This window comes from Sorghum bicolor, chromosome 3, assembly GCF_000003195.3.
Source record: "Sorghum bicolor cultivar BTx623 chromosome 3, Sorghum_bicolor_NCBIv3, whole genome shotgun sequence".
Lineage (NCBI taxonomy): Eukaryota > Viridiplantae > Streptophyta > Magnoliopsida > Poales > Poaceae > Sorghum > Sorghum bicolor.
Genome location: NC_012872.2, coordinates 62950936 through 62969697, shown reverse-complemented (window position 1 = coordinate 62969697; position 18762 = coordinate 62950936). Strand labels below are relative to the sequence as shown.

Sequence of the window (18762 nt, the reverse complement as noted above, 5' to 3'; positions counted from 1 at the left end):
TTGCTCAAAAGGTTAATGCATGGGCATGATTCCTCTTTTTTTTTTTTTAACTTGATCCCGTGTTTGTGCAATTCACTTTCACGATTGGATCTAACTGGCTATCAGCTCCTTCCTTTTTTTTTACTCCTTCCACCCAAACAGAGAAAAGTCAATTATACAAACTTTGATCAATAATTACTCAAATTATTTACAAGTTTACCTATGAGATTATATTGATTTTTTGTCTAAAAAAAGATTATATTGTTTTTTAGCAAATGATAATATATAGTAAGAGAAATTAATGGTTATTTTTTTGACTTTTTCCATGATCAAAATGCTCTTTGTCATTCTAGGGCGAGGAGAGTATATATCGGTGTAATTAGGTTTAATAAATCTATCTCACGAAGTACTGAGAATTTCTGTACTTTATTTTATTATTACTATTCGAACACTTAATGTGACACCATAATGTAAAGGCCGATATAACACCATTAAACTTTACCCTTTGGATTTATATAAGGTTTTAAAGTTGCATCCTTTGAGGCTCTGTTCCTAAAATTGCATCCTATACTGGTGAAAACTTTTTGGGTATTGTAGCACTTTTGTTTGTATTTGACAATTATTGTCCAACCATGGACTAATCAAATTCAGAAGGTTCGTCTCCCAAATTATAGATAAATTGTATAATTAGTTATTTTTACTAATATATATTTAGACCCTGTTTGGTTCTTCTTACTAAATTTTAGTCAGCTAAAATTATTTTAGCTATTATTAGGTGACTAGTGAGACTAAACTATTTTATCTCTTTTTTAGTTAGTGTGTTTGAAAGTTTAGTTACTAAAGTGACTAAAGTTTAGTTGGCTACAATTTAACAAGAGGAACCAAATAAAACCACAATGTTCTAGGTATATATATTGTAAAATTTGATATGACAGAAAAATCTTAAAAAGTTTTTTGATTTTAGATATGACTAAACAAGGCCTTATACACGACTGAAGCTCTATAAAAAATATACACGACTGAAGCTCTCAGCGCACGTGTTGGCGTGCTAGCGACCCATTTTGTGGCTCCATAGCGCGCGGCGGCGCGGTCGCTCGTATCTGGCAGGTCGCACCGCACCGTTTGGCGGGCTCTCGAGTCTGGAGGGCCGAACCGCCGAATTCCTCCATCCCCCACCCCGCGATTCCCAGCCCACCAGTGTAAATGCGGTAGGGTTTCCGATTCCTTTCCGCGGTTCAGTCAGTGCCCACCCAGCGTGCAACCTAGGCGAGAGCCCTCCTCCGCTCCTTCCAGCTCGCTCTCTAGTCTGCACCAGCCTCGTCGCCCGCCGCCGGCGCCGCTATGGGGAGGGGAAAGTTCAAGGGAAAGCCCACCGGCCGCCGCAACTTTTCCACGCCCGAGGAGATCGGTAACGACGCGCCCGCCCCCCTTCCCGTCTGGTTCCGTTTGTAGGTCGAATTCGATTTCATGTCTGGAGCGTGCCACGGTGAGCCTAGGCGTCTGATTGATCTGTTAATTCCGGGGTGAGCTAGTTCTTGACCAGTTTTGCGTGGCCGAGCAGAATTCAAACCGTCTAGAAGTAGCTTGCTGCGAGTTGCCGCTTAGATTCCTGCTTTTAGTCTGTGCCGCGAGGTTTCCATGTGATTCGATGGTGTCTCGGGTCGTAGGAGGAACGATGATTTGTTGATCTATTTGTTCGATTTAGAGGCCGAGTTATCTGCTTGCACGTGCAGTTTGGTTCATATTTGTGTTTCAAAAAAGGTTTAGTTGCTTTTATTCATCCAATAATGATGCAGTAGGACAACTTGATACTATTCTGCTCTTGATTCAGATGTAGCTTTATTTCTCCTTCACTGTCAGAGATCTTCACCAAAAAGGGTTTGTGTGAAGTTTAAACGCAGTGATAAATCAATTAGCACTCTGTATCTGGCATCAGATAAAGCTTGTTAGAGGCCGGATACAGGAAGGAAATGCTACACTTAGGGCTTGTTTGGTTGTTATATTGGCCTGGGCAAGCTTAGTCAGGCAGCTCGCTTAACCACAGGCATAGGAAAATGGACACCTGAGATCTTTACCTGGTGCAGGCATATTTCCCATGCTGCAAAGCAAACACGCCCTCAGCCTCTTCTTGTTTTGTTAATTTCTACCTGGGGCTGGGGATATGGATGGTTACTTTGTGTGGTTGTACTACTAAGAGCATCTTTTTTGGGCTTGTTTCTGATAATATTTTTTACCCTCCAAATAATTGCAGCTGCTGGTACTTCAGGCCGCCCACGCACCTTTAAGAAGGTCTGTACTAGTCATGCAATCAGTACCATCCACATGATGAGTGCTACTTTTATTCCCTGTGACCCTTTTGCACTCCTACAAGTCAAAATGGATTTCTTCATCACTTGCTTTGGATAATATTAAATACAGCTATTGATTTCTCCAATTCATATTTCATGTTGCCCCATGGAAGATCACTTTCTAGAATGGGTACAGAGATTTTATAATTTTGTGGAGTAATTATGTTGGCGTGGACTGTGGAAGATTTGTGCTATGCCCTTATTGCAATTAAAATTTAGCTTGGCGATCATACTGTTCCAAAAGCATTATCCATTCTTTGTCGTTGAGCCTTTTTAAAAAACTCTGATGGTGCTAGCATAATTTAGCTATTGCTTTGCTCAATATAATTCATGCAATGCATACAATAAAAAAATCATGATAAATTGGTTCCATTAATCAATGTCATTGTAAAACTTTCATCAGCTAGGCATACGTAATTAATAAAAAACTCATCTATTTGGACATGACCTAGCTGCAAATTTGACTGTGGCTTATATGTTCTTGCTATAATAGTTGGTTTGTTTTAAAAATTAAATAGAAGGAGGAAGAGGAAGAGGAGGAACATGAAGAAAGAGAAGAATCCGAGGAGGAAGAATCTGAAGACGAGTCTGACGACAAACCTGTAAGGACTTTCCGATCCAGCTAGCTTATACCCATGTGCATGCTTCATTCGTAATGATCTGATATGCTACCTTGATATTCCCAGAAACATAAAGGTACTGAGGGTATTATTCAGATTGAAAATCCAAACTTAGTGAAAGCCAAGAATATAAAGGCCAAGGAAGTTGATGTAAGTTGCTGACTACTGGTTGCATCTTTGTTTAATCTTAATATCAATAACACCGCAGTTGCCCAGTTTTTTCTTCCGTATGTTGTCATAGCCATAATGGTATACAAATGCATTGTCGTTATTTTTAATCTTGTATAGTGAAGGAGGAACATCCCTTGGTATCTACTTGTCTATGAAATTTGTTCTTCTACAATGTGTGTGTGCACGTGTTTTGCGAATTATTCTACAATGTGTTTATGATGTTATCCTGCTGGAATTTACTCCCACAATTATTTTGCCATGTCTAGCTAATTGCAATGCAGCACTGATACGGATATAAGTATCAGTATCGGGTGGATATGGATATGCGGATACGGTATTTATCTAAAAAACAATGCGCGGATATATTTTATTGTTTTTAATAAATAAATAATAATGCATACTAAAATTCTAAAAGCAGTAACTTGAAATTCCTTTCATGCTTGCTATTGTGATGTTCTGCCCAGCATATCGGTCCAATTCTCAAAGCCAAACTTGCAAAATCCAAATGAGAACATATAAGTGCTTAGTGCAGAAGTAGAATTTTCAAATCGAGGGAGGATTGAACTAAGTACGTCGCTTTTTAAGATCTTTCAGGCTTGGAGGAGATGAGTAAATCACTGATCCAATTCCTTTCCCCTTTCAACTCCAGTTCCAGACGGGATTATTCTGACATCATTTTTAAGCAACAAGTCTACAGTAATTTGAAACGGGGAAGGCGGGCGGGGGCGGGATAGGAAGTGGCTACAAGAGAGGAGAGGAAGCAGGGAAGAAATCACCACTAACTCGTGGTGGCCGGCTCACCATCGATTTACCACCAGCAGGTGGTGAAGCTCGTCGCAGCGCCATGTGCGTGAGGCATCCACAAATTGGCGGTGTGCATTGCCGCAGCTGCTGCCTGCTCGAGCATGCTGCTAGTGCTTGATCTTGTGGGCGGGGACGGGCGGGACAGCTAGGCGAACAGGAAGTTGGGCAGGCGGCGGCGTGCACGTTCATGTTGGCTGCCTGGCTCGCTGTGGCGTGGTGTGCGCGTGATTCGAGGGTCACAGTGCCCCTACTGGACCGGGCCTTATCCACAAAACACGTAAATACGTGGCTTGAATTCTTTAAATGGTGGATATGTATCATTGTTATCTTCGCTGAGGACGTCAAGCGTGTCTTGAATTCGCTGAATACCCTCAGTGCTTGGATTCTCTGGAAACTTTGGACGACTGTGTTTAATGGAGCTATCCCCAACATACAACTCGTGGTTAGAAATATCCTTGAGGAGGCTCAACTTTGGTGCATTGCTGGCGCCAAGGGGCTAGCCCGGTTGGAGGTAGCAGCCAGGTAGAAGGTTTGCTTAGCTGTCAGATCGGATCGTGTTCTTTGAAGAAACGGGCATGACTGTAGCTCTCTAACATGTGCATCTGTGCGTGGGTATAGTGTATGTTTTTGGGTGCTTTGTACTTTCAAGTTCTCTTCTTAATGCGATACACAGGTCTCCTATGAATTTGAGGAAAAAATACACCTCAACACGTCTCCGTCCATGTATCTGAAATTCCATTACTTATTTTTTCGCCAATACTCCACGGAGACGTCTCCATGCTGTATCCGACGCATATCTGTATCGGATATGTATCTATACAGGATCCGCGGGTGACCTGATGTATCCATGCTAAATGATGTTGTTAGCATTTTTGTTCCATTACTTTGTCATACTCTATTAGTTGAATCATCTTTTACCATATGCCCAGCTAACTAAGCATTCATTTTACAGCTTGGGAAGACAACTGAACTCTCAAGGCGTGAAAGGTGCACTTATTTGACCTAAAAAATGTGCCATTGTCTTATTTTTCGACTGACAATAAATTCCAGTTTTGATTGTTGCAGTTCATTTTCCATGTTATACCTATTTCTTTCTAATGTCATTTGGCATGAGGAAAACTGCTTACTAAAGCCTGCGAGCAGCGCAGAAATAAAATATGCAATTGCCGTAAAACAATAAAATATGCAATGGATCACAGAAAAATGTTACAGGACAGCCTTTTGCTTTTGTGCCAAATTGCCACACACTTGCAAATGATGTTACATGCTCATGAATTGCAAGACATCACCTCTCTAAGTTGTCTTGTTTGTTTTATCTCACTACCTAGGCATTTGTCTGTCTTGGCATAAACATATTCTTGATGTTAATATTTCACCTATTACTGAGAACGGGCCATTGATGGGTGGTCGGGAGGAGCTTACTATCTTTAAATGTGTTCTTATACATTGACTCTATTTACATGTTATCATGTTCATTCTGTAGAGAGGAGCTTGAGAAACAAAAAGCTCACGAACGTTATATGAAGCTTCAAGAGCAAGGAAAAACAGAACAAGCACGGAAAGATTTGGGTGAGAACTCTATTGCACTTGTTGTACTGTTATGGTTTTGTATTTCTAAAATGCACAAGACCAGAGCAACCTGTAGTCTCAGCCTGCTTCTGGAAGTATCAACACAGTTTCCATTTTGTTTTGTAAAAAACATATATTACATTGAAGGAGGTAGCCTGATACAAGGTACTAGTAAAATAATTTGAACAAGGCCTTGTTTGGTTTGTGGATTTTTTTGGATTTGGCTACTGTAGCATTTTGTTTTATTTGGTAATTAGTGTTCAATCATGGACTAATTAGGCTCAAAAGATTTGTCTCGTAAATTACATGCAAACTGTGCAATTAGTTATTTTTTAATCTATATTTAATGCTCCATGCATGCGTCCAAAGATTTCATGTGATGGGATGAAAATAAATTTTTTGGGAACTAAACAGGGCCTAAAATCAACATCTAGCTGAAGCTAGCCATGACTAGTGTTAAAACTGTTCACGATGCCGATTGTGCAAGACATACAGGTAAAAGGATCAATGCTAAATTACTAATGAAATAGACAATCACACAATGATATTACCTTAATTTTAAGCACAGCCTATTAGATCTTACTTCTATTTAAGTTTTGAGCATTCTCAGTCTGCATTTTAAATTTGTTGCATTTTGGTAGTGGTTTTATGGTTATCTGCAGACTAATGAAATAGACAATCACACAATGATATTACCTTATTTTTAAGCACAGCCTATTAGATCTTACTTCTATTTAAGTTTTGAGCATTCTCAGTCTGCATTTTAAATTTGTTGCATTTTGGTAGTGGTTTTATGGTTATCTGCAGACTTCCTTGCTGCATTCACTGCTGAATTTCCACTCAAATTTAACTTATGAATTAAAGTATTTTCCACGTAGATGTTCTGCAATTGTGGAATATGATGGTTACCTTCTCATGTACTCCTGGAATTATGAACTCCCAAGAGTACGAAACAATTTTGAAGCTAAGATGCACACCTGCCATTCAATTTTTTCCTGCTAATTCAAGCGCAGCTCTTGGGAGTTCATAGCTGATATAAATTGTCTGAATGCGTGCAATCTCATCAAATGTTATTGTTAGTTTGTGTCAGTATTGAGACACTGCTCCTGAACTTCAAACAGCCATAAACCTTATAATTTTCTGGATGCAGAACGTCTTGCTTTAATAAGACAGCAAAGGGCTGATGCTGCAAAGAAACGCGAAGAGGAGAAAGCTGGTATATCCCTTTCTTTATCTTGCTCCATGCATGTTTCTGTTTGACCTCATGCTTGTAAGTTTTATATGGATATTTACGTTTAATTTCTCCAAAAACATGTGGTAACTTTGTCTTGTACAATGCACTTTACATTGGCTCGTATCGCATATTTCTTGAGCTCAACAAAATCTTGGTATTCTCAGTCAGCATATAATAAATTCATTTGTTTGTTGATTATGGCACGCACTGAATTTTATTTTGTTTATGGCAGCCAAGGAGCAGAGGAAGTCCGAAGCACGGAAGTAACAGCAATAATCATGGACCACGAGTCCACGAAGGCGTTGCATATTTATTTCTAAATGCATCAGTTATCTTCTTTTTATAAACCCAGTCTCTATTCTATATTTCCATAAAATATGCATTGACAGCAGTAACGTGGTCTTGTGGTCGTGGCTTCCTATAAACTTGAGCTTGGCAAAATTGAAAAGTAGTATGATCAGCTTGTGCGAAATTGGCTCCTCTTCTTTATTTTTACCCCCCTATCCGGTCGATACTGGTGAAAATGATCGTTGGTCCGACTGTTTTGCAGCGAAGCAAGAATCAACAAATAAATAAAAGTCGCAACTTACTGTACAAAATAATGGCGGGTGGTGTGACTGTTTGGACGTGACGTTCTGTCCTACCCCAATAGCTAACGGTTGATCCGCGCGGCATTGCAAACCACAACGTATGTTGCTGCTGCTGCCCAGCATCAACAATGAATGTTACATATTGCAAATTTGCAATGTGCACTGTAAAAGTCTGCAACAGACCGCTTGGAGCAAGGAATTAAGGCCCAGAGCTAGAAATGGAAGCAAATTTGTTGGCGTCCGACCTGCCACTCGCCGCTCGGAGCAAAACTAACACTCAGGCCTCAGCAGAAAGCAGATGCGAGATTGCTTTCGCTTGCCAATCCACATCAATAAACCCAATTAAGCATGTGATGAATTTCTACAAATCAAAAGACAAATCAAACACTTTTTAAATGAAAACCAAAGTGGACCTATGAGTTTGCTGATTATGGTAAGTTACAGGATAAAAACAAACGGTTTGAGAACACCATCACAAACCAAATAATTAAAAAGAGAAAGGGAAAAAAATGGTCAATCGCAACAACGCTATATTGATCAATGCTGGTGCAACAACGCTATAGGTTAAAAATTTATTTGTTTCCTTTGGATTTCTCACTAATAACACATGCTCATAAAATTGTCAACAAAGACGCCGGTTCAAACAAAACACCTAGGCCTGCCTTTCTTTCACTTTCATTTCTTGAACTTCCAAAGAATAATACACCCTTCAAAGGTATATCTATGGGTGTTTAAAATATCACCGTTAAAAAGGTTATAAATAGATACAACCACCTTACGGCGTGGATCCTGCCTCCAGTAGCTGCGATGATGGGCTTATTCTGTTAGTACCCAACCACATGAAACATCATTCCAACCCTGTGTGAACCTAAAACCTGGGCGAAACTGCTGGCAAAATGTGTCATCTGGTGAAGAACTTTGGTTGCTCTTCAACATTGAACACCAACCTATACATAAGTGCTGTCTTTTGGATGATAACTTATACAGTAGTACTGGCAGTGCTTGATGTAATTTGGTGTCTCTGGAGTTTTAATCCATGGGCTTGTTTTTCATCATCTTACGTTTAGTGGAATCCAAGTACTTCTTCCGAAGACGTATAACCTTGGGAGTAACCTGATGAGGCTCAAATGTCAATATAAAGAAGATTGATACTAAATGCCAGTTGCTTCAGGAACAAAATTGTAAATTGAGTAATAAGAGAACTCCTTTCTTTAATAAAGACTAGGTGTGTTACTCCAGCAAATTAGATTTCCTCTTTGGACTCACCTGCACTTTCAAGGAATCACCAAAACTAAACTAGCAACATACTGCAGATGATAATTTTGTTAAAGAAACAAACCTACCTTCTATTAATTCCAAAATGAATGAACGAGCTTATTGAATATTTTCTTCGTTTTAGCACTGACTATTGTATACATGTATGTAATTGTAACACCGATTGATGTGCCCACTCATTTCCACCATCTGATAATGGTGACATCACACCCTATCTGGCTGTAAGAGATCATTTTGCATAGCCGCACAGAAATAATACTGCATTATACCCTAGGCTGCAGGATCTCCATTTGGTTTAGAGATTTAGTGTGTCCAATATTGTCAATAACACACACTAAACCTTCCAGAAACTAACGTTACCGGGAGGATATCTGATTTCTGATCTATAGAGACCACCCAAGAAATAAGAATTGGAACAAGACGTGGTGGCTGTAGAAGAATGAAATGCCCATGTACATTTGTTTCAGTCCTTACGAAATAGAATCAAAAGCTAAAATTTCTATAGGATTCTTTGTTTCAAGAATTAAGAACATGATACTTGCCTCAATAAGCTCATCTGCAGCAACATATCCAATTGCCTCTTCCAAACTCATCTGCATGGTTCAATAATTTCTTTTAAGATTTTGTGATAGCTAGAGCAATGCTAAACTTTTCACCAACCAAACAAATGAAAAAAGCAAGCCTCATTTTTCCTCTGCTCTCATCAGATCTCGAACCCCAATGTGTGAACATAATATCATATGGCAATAATAGGTTCTAGAATTTGCATGGCTGATCAATTGAAAGTGGACAATAATCAATTGATCAGGCATTCCAGTATTGTGTTTCCTTTAGAAGAAAAGAAACACCATCTCTCATGATATCTCAGTAAAAGGGCGAAAAAAAACATACCAATCGAGGTGGAGACAAACGAACATTTTCATCCTTTCCAGGGGCACGGATGTTTGTAAGTTCTTTAGTTCTCACAGGATTCACCTGCCAAAGGGGCATTGATTTCAAGTATGCAAAGAGAAAAAGAAATAGGCCATGATTTGTATTTAATCATCTTACCTCAAGATCACTGTCACGTGAGTGCTCACCAACTATCATGCCTTCATATGCCTTTCAAACAGGAGGAAGAAAGAGGGGTTAGTACAACTCTTACCCAAAATAATAGCTCACAATAAAATATACTATAGTTACCTCCATTCCAGGAGATACAAAGAGAATCCCACGAGCTTCTAAACTCATAAGGGCATGTGAAGTGATAAGTCCCTTACCAACAGATATCTATATATGAACATAGAGAAATTTGAGTCAGAGTTGAACAGCACAGTGACATTTAGGCTTGTTTTTATTCAACATTCTACAGGACCCCTTTTGTTCAGTTGTGCAAAAATTTTTGCTATCGGAGTATCTCATTAGCTTTCTAATTCTATGAACACATGTTTGGCAAACAAAGAGGACATGATAGAATAGAAAATTATGAAGTTGAAGAAAATGGCTCTACCAGAACTCCCTTTCTGACACTGCCTAGTGGACCTCTGTATTTAGCATATGCTGCAATCACAGGAAACCACACGTCAAATAACCGTTAACTGTAGTTAGTCCTCAGCAATTAGTAAGACTCAATTGTTTTGAATACGCAGGAGAGCTGGGCCACTATATTAAAAAAAGAAGAAGGGGTAAAAGCCCTTACAAACCCACACACCCACAGCATCCAGATTTTCATATGATAATGACCCGATTTGCTCATGCAAACAAATTAATGCGATATGACTCAGGCACACATTGCAGAAGGTACAAATGAATTTGAACTTAATGGCCAAACAAAGCAGTCAATGTTGCTCATCTTATGTCACAACTAACATCATGTTATTGATTTACAACCTGCGCTGCTCGTGTAAATATAAGGGCAATTACCATCTAGCCATGATAAAGAGAGTGACATGATTCACAAATGCTTAAATCTAGCAAGCTATAGTTACATAAAAGTGTGTATCCAGTGTTGAAAGCTCCCACACATGGTGGGTGTGGGATACTTTTGTTTAATCTTGTGGAGAGACTCTACCACTTCACCGCAAAGTTCCAAAAAGGGTAAATTTGGGTCCTCCCCATTTAATAGTTATGTTCAACTTATAAGATCATTTATCTTCATTCATCATTCAGAGGTTATGTTTAATCTCTGACTTACGCCTTTCAATGAACAATAGAACATTAACTACACAAAAATAACATCTCTGCTAAGCGCTCACATATCATTAAAACCTGACTAAACTGGCAAGCCAGTTCATTATTTGCCTCCATGTTCAGATGAAAGTAATTTCAAGTTCTAGCAAAGTTACTGACTTGAATGTGAGCTAGCACTGAATTGAATTATCATTAAAATATAGCATCATACCCTGGAAAGCACGGTGCATAAATCCAGTTCCACGTGTAAAACTGCTGAAAATTCCTTTGACACCCACCAAACCCCTGCATTCCACAATAGATCATTTGATACTACGATAACAGAACTGGTCAATACTCCACAGAAGGAAAAAGAAACTCTGGAATCCCACACTGATTGGTTATGCAGTAAACCCTGCTGGGAACAGGCGGATAGGTATTCCATATAAATACAAGCATGAACAACTCAGGCATAGTCTAAAGACAGTTATTCAGCAAATACAACACATGTTTTTCTAGGTTCTATGCTGTAACCAATCATTAGCACAAGATAGCAACTACTGACCTAGATGGACAGGTCATGAAGATTCGAGTTCTTCCAGTTGTCCCAGGAACTGGGCCCATGTCAACTACTTCACCCTTCCTGTGTGTAATGGTTTCCAAGACGAATCCCACATGCTCTTCATCCACCTAGAATATCTCATTCGTATTGAGAATTAATATTAGAAGAAAACAAGGATAAATTAGGTGATTCAACCACAGTTTCTTATACCTCAACAGTCACTTCTTCAATAGGCTCCAACCTTTGACCACACTCTGTTTTATACCTATTTCAAGGAAAACAAATGAATATGCTAGCTGCAAATTGCTCACACATGAAGGTCCATGCCATAAAAAGGAATTACTTTTTTTACCATAAATACAGCAGGGGAGGCCCCCACTGTAAGAATTTTGTTAAAAATAAGAAACAACTGTACAAAGTAATAGAGGAAAACAAAACAGACAACAGAAAAACTTTACAGAGCCTGAGAAGGGCGAGAAAGGGAACTCAAACTTAGCCAAAGAAGCTCAGCAAGGAAAGGAAAGCTGACCTTTTTGAAGCACATAATCTACTATAGAAACCTAACATAGAAATAGATATCGAGCTACTCCAATTCGAAATGTAGGTTATTTAAGATTCTAATCAAGTCAAACTTCTTTGATCTGATCCATCAATGCATGAAAAGTTAAATAAATTGATAACACATGGATGTCACTAGATTCATCATAGAAAATACTTTCATAATACATAACTCTATTTTAAATTAAATAGTATAACTTGACAATAATTGTAAGTTGAAGTGTCATATTATAGACCATGCCAATGTCCTAAATGTTCTATATTTGCAATCAGAGAGAGTATAGTTTGCTATTATGTGAAAAATTGCGACTCACATCACTTTTGGAGGTGAAACCGAAAGCTCAAATCCCTCACGCCGCATGTTTTCGATTAATATTCCTGGAACATACACAGATCATCATTTTGTATTCTTGATTACACATTAAATAAAGTATGAGGAACTTCCAAAGAGTTAACTTAAGTTCAGTTATACAGTAGAATAGGTGGGGTTTCATCAACAATCCAGACCTAACTGAAGCTCTCCTCTTCCTTGAACTTCATAAGATTCTGATAATGGTCCAGGGAGAACATTAATAGCCAAATTCGTTTCTGCCTCTGCCATCAGGCGGTTACCAATTTTTGCTCCAGTTAGCTGCAAAATTATAGGAAGTAAAGCCATATCAGCAGTTGTTTTTGTGTTCCTTTATAGCGTGTTTGGTTTGCGTGATGACTCTGTGGAATCATCAGAACCAGAAACTGAACCCGAGCTGTTTGGTTTGCAGCGCGAGCTGAACTCATCAGTCACAAAGACACTCTGCACAGTGCTCCCGCAAGCCAACAACAGCTAGGTGATTCGGCAGAATGGATCCATTCTGAGAAAATGATAGATGGACCCATTCTAGTTGCATGCTGGACTAACTTGTGTCAGATAAAACTCAATCCATGAACCAAACACGCTGTTAGCGAATACAAATTTTATATTCCTAGCTTTAAAAATGACATACTAGAATGTCATCCTATACATTTAATCAAGTTCAGTCCAGTCCATCTGTCCATGTTTAGTTGGTATGGTACTGAACAACACGCGAACTGGTCCAATAATAGCTCTTACTGGATCTATGCCTTTAACCAAATGAGGCTGAATGGCTGATCATTGGTGTTCCTTTTAGGAAATGACAACAAGAAGCATCATTAAGTCTTGACTTAGTTATCAAATTAATGACTCATATGGATTCGGTTGGGGTAGAGGGATAGCAGTATAGCACAAAGAACTGGCTAGTTTCCCTCCCTCTAGAGGCTCTGACTGCTTTTGGGTTCTTGCTTGGTTTACAAAGGAGATGGTGTGCTCTTTATGTAGAGACAAGCACACCTGCTAACAGATTGATAAGGCTAACAGATGGATATGCACATCTAACAAACTAACAAGTTAACCACTAACTAATGTGACTAACATAGTTCCTGGATGAAAGCTTCTGTTGGCTGGCTGGTGCACTGCTTCTATTGTGCATCCTGCTGTTCCTCAAGGCCAAGGCCCACGTCCATAACAATGACAGAAATTACGTTCTGATTAGTAGTTTAAGTAAAGGGGTGGAGCAAATCTATATCTTTATATCTTATATTTGCGAACCCCACTGCATGTTTCTCTCTCCATGCAAGCTATCCACATCATGAACTTGATTTGTCAATCAAAATATAAGGTACATTTATTGTTCTGTAACAACTTTCAGGGGACTCAAGGTAATCATAAATCAAATATTAAATCACAGTTGATTTTGTAATTTTGTTCATGTGATAAAAATAAGGTGAAATCTTGTTTTATCTCATATATCATACTCTTGTTCTCACAAGTGTGCAAGCCCTTTAATCTTCTGTTCACAAAATCCAATGGAAAGACTAAGGTTTGATCGGAAGAAAATAAAAATAATAAGAACACCAAGTATGATGTAGAGGGAAGTTATTTGGTACTTACATGAGTGCCATCCCGGCCAGCCAACGGTGAATCATTCACACCAAATGTCATGGATATTGTGGGAGGATCCAACTCAATTGTAGGCAGAGCAGTCAATACCTAAAAATAGCAACCACTTTACATGTTTCCAAACTAAATAATTAAGTGTTATTGATGCTTGTACTTTTTATGGTTTGATCAAACCTTGTCCTAAAGGACAGTTTTTATGACCAGAGATAGTAGTAAATCTGAGGCAACTGACAAGGTTAAGTAGCCAATCAAAGCATGTAGTGCTACCTCTGAATTTGCCACAGTATGTCCAATTGCTGGAGCAGCCAATCCTGCCATTGAAATTATATCACCAGCCCCTGCAGTCTCTACTGTTACCATACTTGTGCCTTTCTTTTTCATGAGTTTGACAACCTAGATTATTGAGTATAATGTGTATAAGTCATTGAGGCTTTTCAGTAAGACAATATTAACACATAATGAAGGAAAAGAATATTATCAGAATTTGAAAGGAAAGGGGGCACAATGTTCTGACAGACCTTTCCATCTTCAATCTTCTGAACTCCATCATCTGTACTGCGAAGACCATGGACTTTGTCACCAACACGGACAACTCCAGATCTTACTCTCCCAGTGAGTATTCGTCCTAGATAAAAATCACGTTCCATCATGGAAACCTGTGAAAGAAAAGTGAATTCTACCTTCAATGTGAGATTTTATGTGTTTGACTGGGAGCATTCCTGCCTGGGACCAGGCTCTTGGTGTAGCAAGGACTTATCCTGCTATTCTTTACTGATAATCTCATTCATTTAAACAGAAAGCAAACATTAAACATATTGCGACTGGGTTGAGGATCAGTAGTGGGAGATGGTAGCCATAAATGACGGTCAAGGGGTGATGGGGGTAGGTGTTCTTTAGGATGCTAGCTTGGAACGTGGGCCATGAGCCATCCTGGGTGCCTCTTGACAGTACTTCCCTCGTCTTCTTCCACCTACCCTAAATCCTGCCAACCTCCTTTTGTTTATGATGTCCTCTCACCAGGTACCAACCCAAGCAGTAATCCAGGTCACTGGTGAACAGTAAATGGGATGGCAAATCGGTACCATGGACTGTGGCATCGAAGCGAATATTGTAAGAATGAAAGGCCTGCTTATTCTTCTAGTTGCAAATCAAGTGGAACTCATACAAATAAGGACATCTCCTATGGCCAGTGATTCTACCATATGCATAACTAAGGATGGAATTAAAGAATGAAAAGAAATTGCAGACACAACCCTCATCTCAAACAAAATCAAGTTTTGGTGTTCTTCAAGTATATACTAACCAACATTTGGAATGGAGCCTCAAGATCAGCTTTTGGTGAAGGAACATGCTGTACAATGGAATCCAGCAACGAAGACATATTCTTTGCATTATCAGGGGGGCTCTTAGTGAAAGTTAAGGAAGCCCACCCCTCTTTAGCGGACGCATAAAGAACCGGGAAATCTAACTGTTCTTCTGCAAAATCCAAACAAAACAAGTTCACAGAAAGAAAAGAAAGAACTTTAAAGAAACCAAATTGAGGAGCAGGACTGGACCTGTAGCACCAAGGTTTGCAAAAAGATCAAAAACCAAGCTCTCTACTTCATTGCAGGTTTCTTCAGAAACTGATGATGCAACATAAGAGAGTTAAACAATTGTGGATAGCATCATTTCATCTAATTAAAAGATTGCATAAAGTTCAGCTTCCAAATTAAATTTGGTAAACAAACAAATATTTAGAAGTTTTGGTCAAACCATTTCATCTTAATTTACTTATTTCTAGTGGCTCCTGATGGGGGGATCTTAAAAAGCATCTACATTCTACTTGTTTTCCCTTGCCTTATTTAAATCAACCTATCATTCAACCTATTTAACTTCAGATGTCACAGTCTGCATTTAGTCATATTACTGTAAGAGCATCTCCAAGAGTTTGGCAAATGACTTTCCATCCATAATTTTTTTAACAAAATGAGAAAAAACCCTCTCCAATAGTTTGGCATCTCAATTCCCCATCTTTTCTAACTTGGCATATCTCCCTGTCTAGCGCGCAAATATGCGCGCGGGCTCCGTACTTGGCATAGGTCTTTCTTCTCATGCTTAGCGGGGCTCTTCGTTTTGTTAGCGCGTTTTTGGTTTTTAGAAACGAAATTTTCCAAACTGTTGGAGATGAGATCTTTTTTTCTCTCACATATTGTTTTGGGAGTTGGCAAATGACAAGATTTGGGAAACAAATTTTGCTAAACGGTTAGAGATGCTCTAACAAATTAGATGTGCATGCTCACCATAAGACTCTTTATTATCATTTAGTTTACTCGAACAAACTAGTACAAACAATGGTGCAATGGCATTACAATTAAAATGATGAACACTAAAATGGTTTCCCTGTAAAGAAAAAACGGTCTCGTCGTGTTTTTAACCTGATACATTGCAATCAGAAAACACTACTGAAATAACGTTAACATCTGATAATGATGCAGACCTGAAGGCCTATCAACCTTGTTGAGGAGAAGAATTGGGCGCAAGCCATACTTCAAAGCCTTTGAAAGCACAAATTTAGTTTGTGCTAAAGGTCCCTCTCCAGCATCAACAACCAAGACAGCTCCTTCCACCATTCCAACAACTCGTTCAACCTGCAACAAATTTGGTAATGATCATATTGTACATCACATCAAAATCTATATTTCGGACCAAATCATAGAAAATTATATGAGGACCACATACCTCACCACCAAAATCAGCGTGGCCAGGTGTATCGACCATGTTGAGTTCATTTTCCTTCCAAGAGACAGAAGTAACCTAAAAGTAGCCAACATCAGCAAGCATGTTGCTTAAGGTTTCATATGGTATGCTCTATATGGAATACAGCAATACTTCACTATAGTGCAGGAACTTAGGAATAGGAAATAAGGGTATGCTAATCAGAGTGGATTATGAGCACCTGATTTCCATGTGATTTGTCCAGCATGTTTATTAAACAGACTATGCAGATGTTAGTTCAAATCAATCTTGCATATGGTGAAAGAGTGCACATGTGGTGTAAACATCAAAACTAACTTGGCACGCGAGATATTACATAAGTTCACTGGCATGCCAAACTTGTATCATTAGTGTTATCCTAAATGGTAAACAGTCGGTCACTTGCTGTTTAGCCATTATTCGGGCTAAACAGCCACTTAGACAGGTAAAACGGCCATTTAAATTGGATAAACGGTCAGGTCAGATTAATGCTACATCTTTTTTTTTTAGGAAGATTAATGCTACATCTTACTATACATACAAAGGGAATACAATGCTTTGTAGTCTGAAATTATTTTATTAACTTCAATTTAGTGAGAACTACTGGAACACAATTAATCTTTTTTTTCCTAAGTTCTTAACTAGATTCTTCATTTCTGATTTACTAGACACATAATTGAAGTGTCGCATGATGGTTGTTAATCAATTACTTCAAGATCATGTACGAATGTTCTGAGCCTACAGTCAGTAGCAAGTTAAGTAGCATCCACATGCAAAGGAGCAGTTAGTAGATCCTATTCTATATACAGCCTAATATCAGATAAATACCTAATTACTATTTTAATTATTCTTTTTGAGATCGTTACTATTTTAATTATGAGACCCTTGTGATTGAAGTGCTGATAACATCACAGTTTTTGTGTCATTTCAGCTCTAAATCTCTAACAAGCAGGGTAATAAAGACTAAATTTAGGTATACAAATTTAAAATGATATGTTGTGTGCACATTAACAAGAGAAATTAGATGGCAAGTTAATCATGGGAGGAATAATGAATCAGAAATGATCTACGCAAAAATCTTCTATACACAGTGTAGTGGTTTCCAATAGAAACTTAACAATTCTTTATGCTGCACTGTCACACTGACTTGTCACCCTTGATTATAGAATGTGAATCGATGTCATATCGGATTTCATATTTGCTGCATGAAGACAAGTAGCCTAGCATATAATAAATGATATACTTACTACATATCATAAGAAAGTTCTAAATTTCTAACAAAGTCCACTCACGCTATCAAACGAAAAAAGGGAGGATTAAGTGATCACTGCAATGATGCATGAGGGTGTGGGTAATGTTGAATAGAGAGTATTGGGCCAAATGCTACATTCGTTTTTCATGGAAATGGGCATAAGGTATTTGTAAATTGGTAGAAATGAATCACATGAGTCATCAAGCACAGTATACACTTCAAAACAGTAGTTGAATCAGTCGTGACTCGTGACAAGCTGACATCCATCATCTGACCAATTGGAATTCAAACACAACGAAGTCAATCAAAGGTCGAAGTGTTACTCAGGACTCAGGAGTGCATGTCAAAATTATGGGACACAGAAACCAAAATTTGAAAATGGCCTCTGAAGCGGATTATGTTAAGATCATTGCGGTGATGCAAGCAACTTGCCTAACGAAATGGTAGTAGGATAAGAATCCCAGCTCCAGCTTCACTAACCACGCATGCAAGCACGAGCCCTGCGAGTTGTGTTACCTACCTTGGAGGCAATGGTGATGCCGCGCTCGCGCTCAAGGCTGATGGAATCCATGGCGCGCTCGTGGGGGATATCGGCCCCGCACTGTCGCAGAAGCCGATCCATGAGCGTCGTCTTCCCATGGTCGACGTGGGCTATCACTGCCACGTTGCGGATGCGGGACGGGTCCATGACGCCGGCGGGCGTGAAAGCAGGCGAGGCGGCGGTTGACGCCGCCGCAGAGGAGTAGAGGCGGCGTAGAAGGGAAGACCCCAGAGCCGACGGGGAGGAGGCGTGGGAAAGAGAGTGGATATGTGCCCGGCTCGCCGATGAGCGGAGACCGCGAAGCAAAAGGGCTGCCGCCATCTCGTTCGCGGCGGCGGCGGCGGCGTCTGGGAAGGGCGGATCGTGATATTTTGCGCTGTCGGGAGCGGAAAGCCCACGCGCCGCAGCAGCTCGAGGG

At 39.4% G+C, this 18762-nt stretch overlaps 2 protein-coding genes across 2 annotated transcripts; one reads left to right on the top strand and one right to left on the bottom strand.

Annotated features, from left to right (window-relative positions):
• Positions 1013–7197, top strand: LOC8072083 (28 kDa heat- and acid-stable phosphoprotein). Its single transcript, XM_002458455.2, has 8 exons — positions 1013–1387; positions 2231–2268; positions 2846–2929; positions 3014–3097; positions 4875–4909; positions 5406–5491; positions 6642–6707; positions 6958–7197. The coding sequence occupies exons 1-8, from the start codon at positions 1321–1323 to the stop codon at positions 6990–6992; spliced, it is 495 nt and encodes a 164-aa protein (XP_002458500.1). The 5' UTR covers positions 1013–1320; the 3' UTR covers positions 6993–7197.
• Positions 7878–18747, bottom strand: LOC8075587 (GTP-binding protein TypA/BipA homolog). The gene is made up of 19 exons (XM_002456321.2): positions 18324–18747; positions 16537–16611; positions 16295–16445; positions 15372–15440; positions 15119–15291; positions 14334–14471; positions 14083–14208; positions 13807–13905; positions 12366–12489; positions 12173–12236; positions 11511–11565; positions 11304–11428; positions 10971–11044; positions 10080–10129; positions 9773–9859; positions 9641–9691; positions 9482–9565; positions 9133–9183; positions 7878–8428 (listed from the first exon to the last, which is right to left on the bottom strand). The coding sequence occupies exons 1-19, from the start codon at positions 18663–18665 to the stop codon at positions 8345–8347; spliced, it is 2022 nt and encodes a 673-aa protein (XP_002456366.1). The 5' UTR covers positions 18666–18747; the 3' UTR covers positions 7878–8344.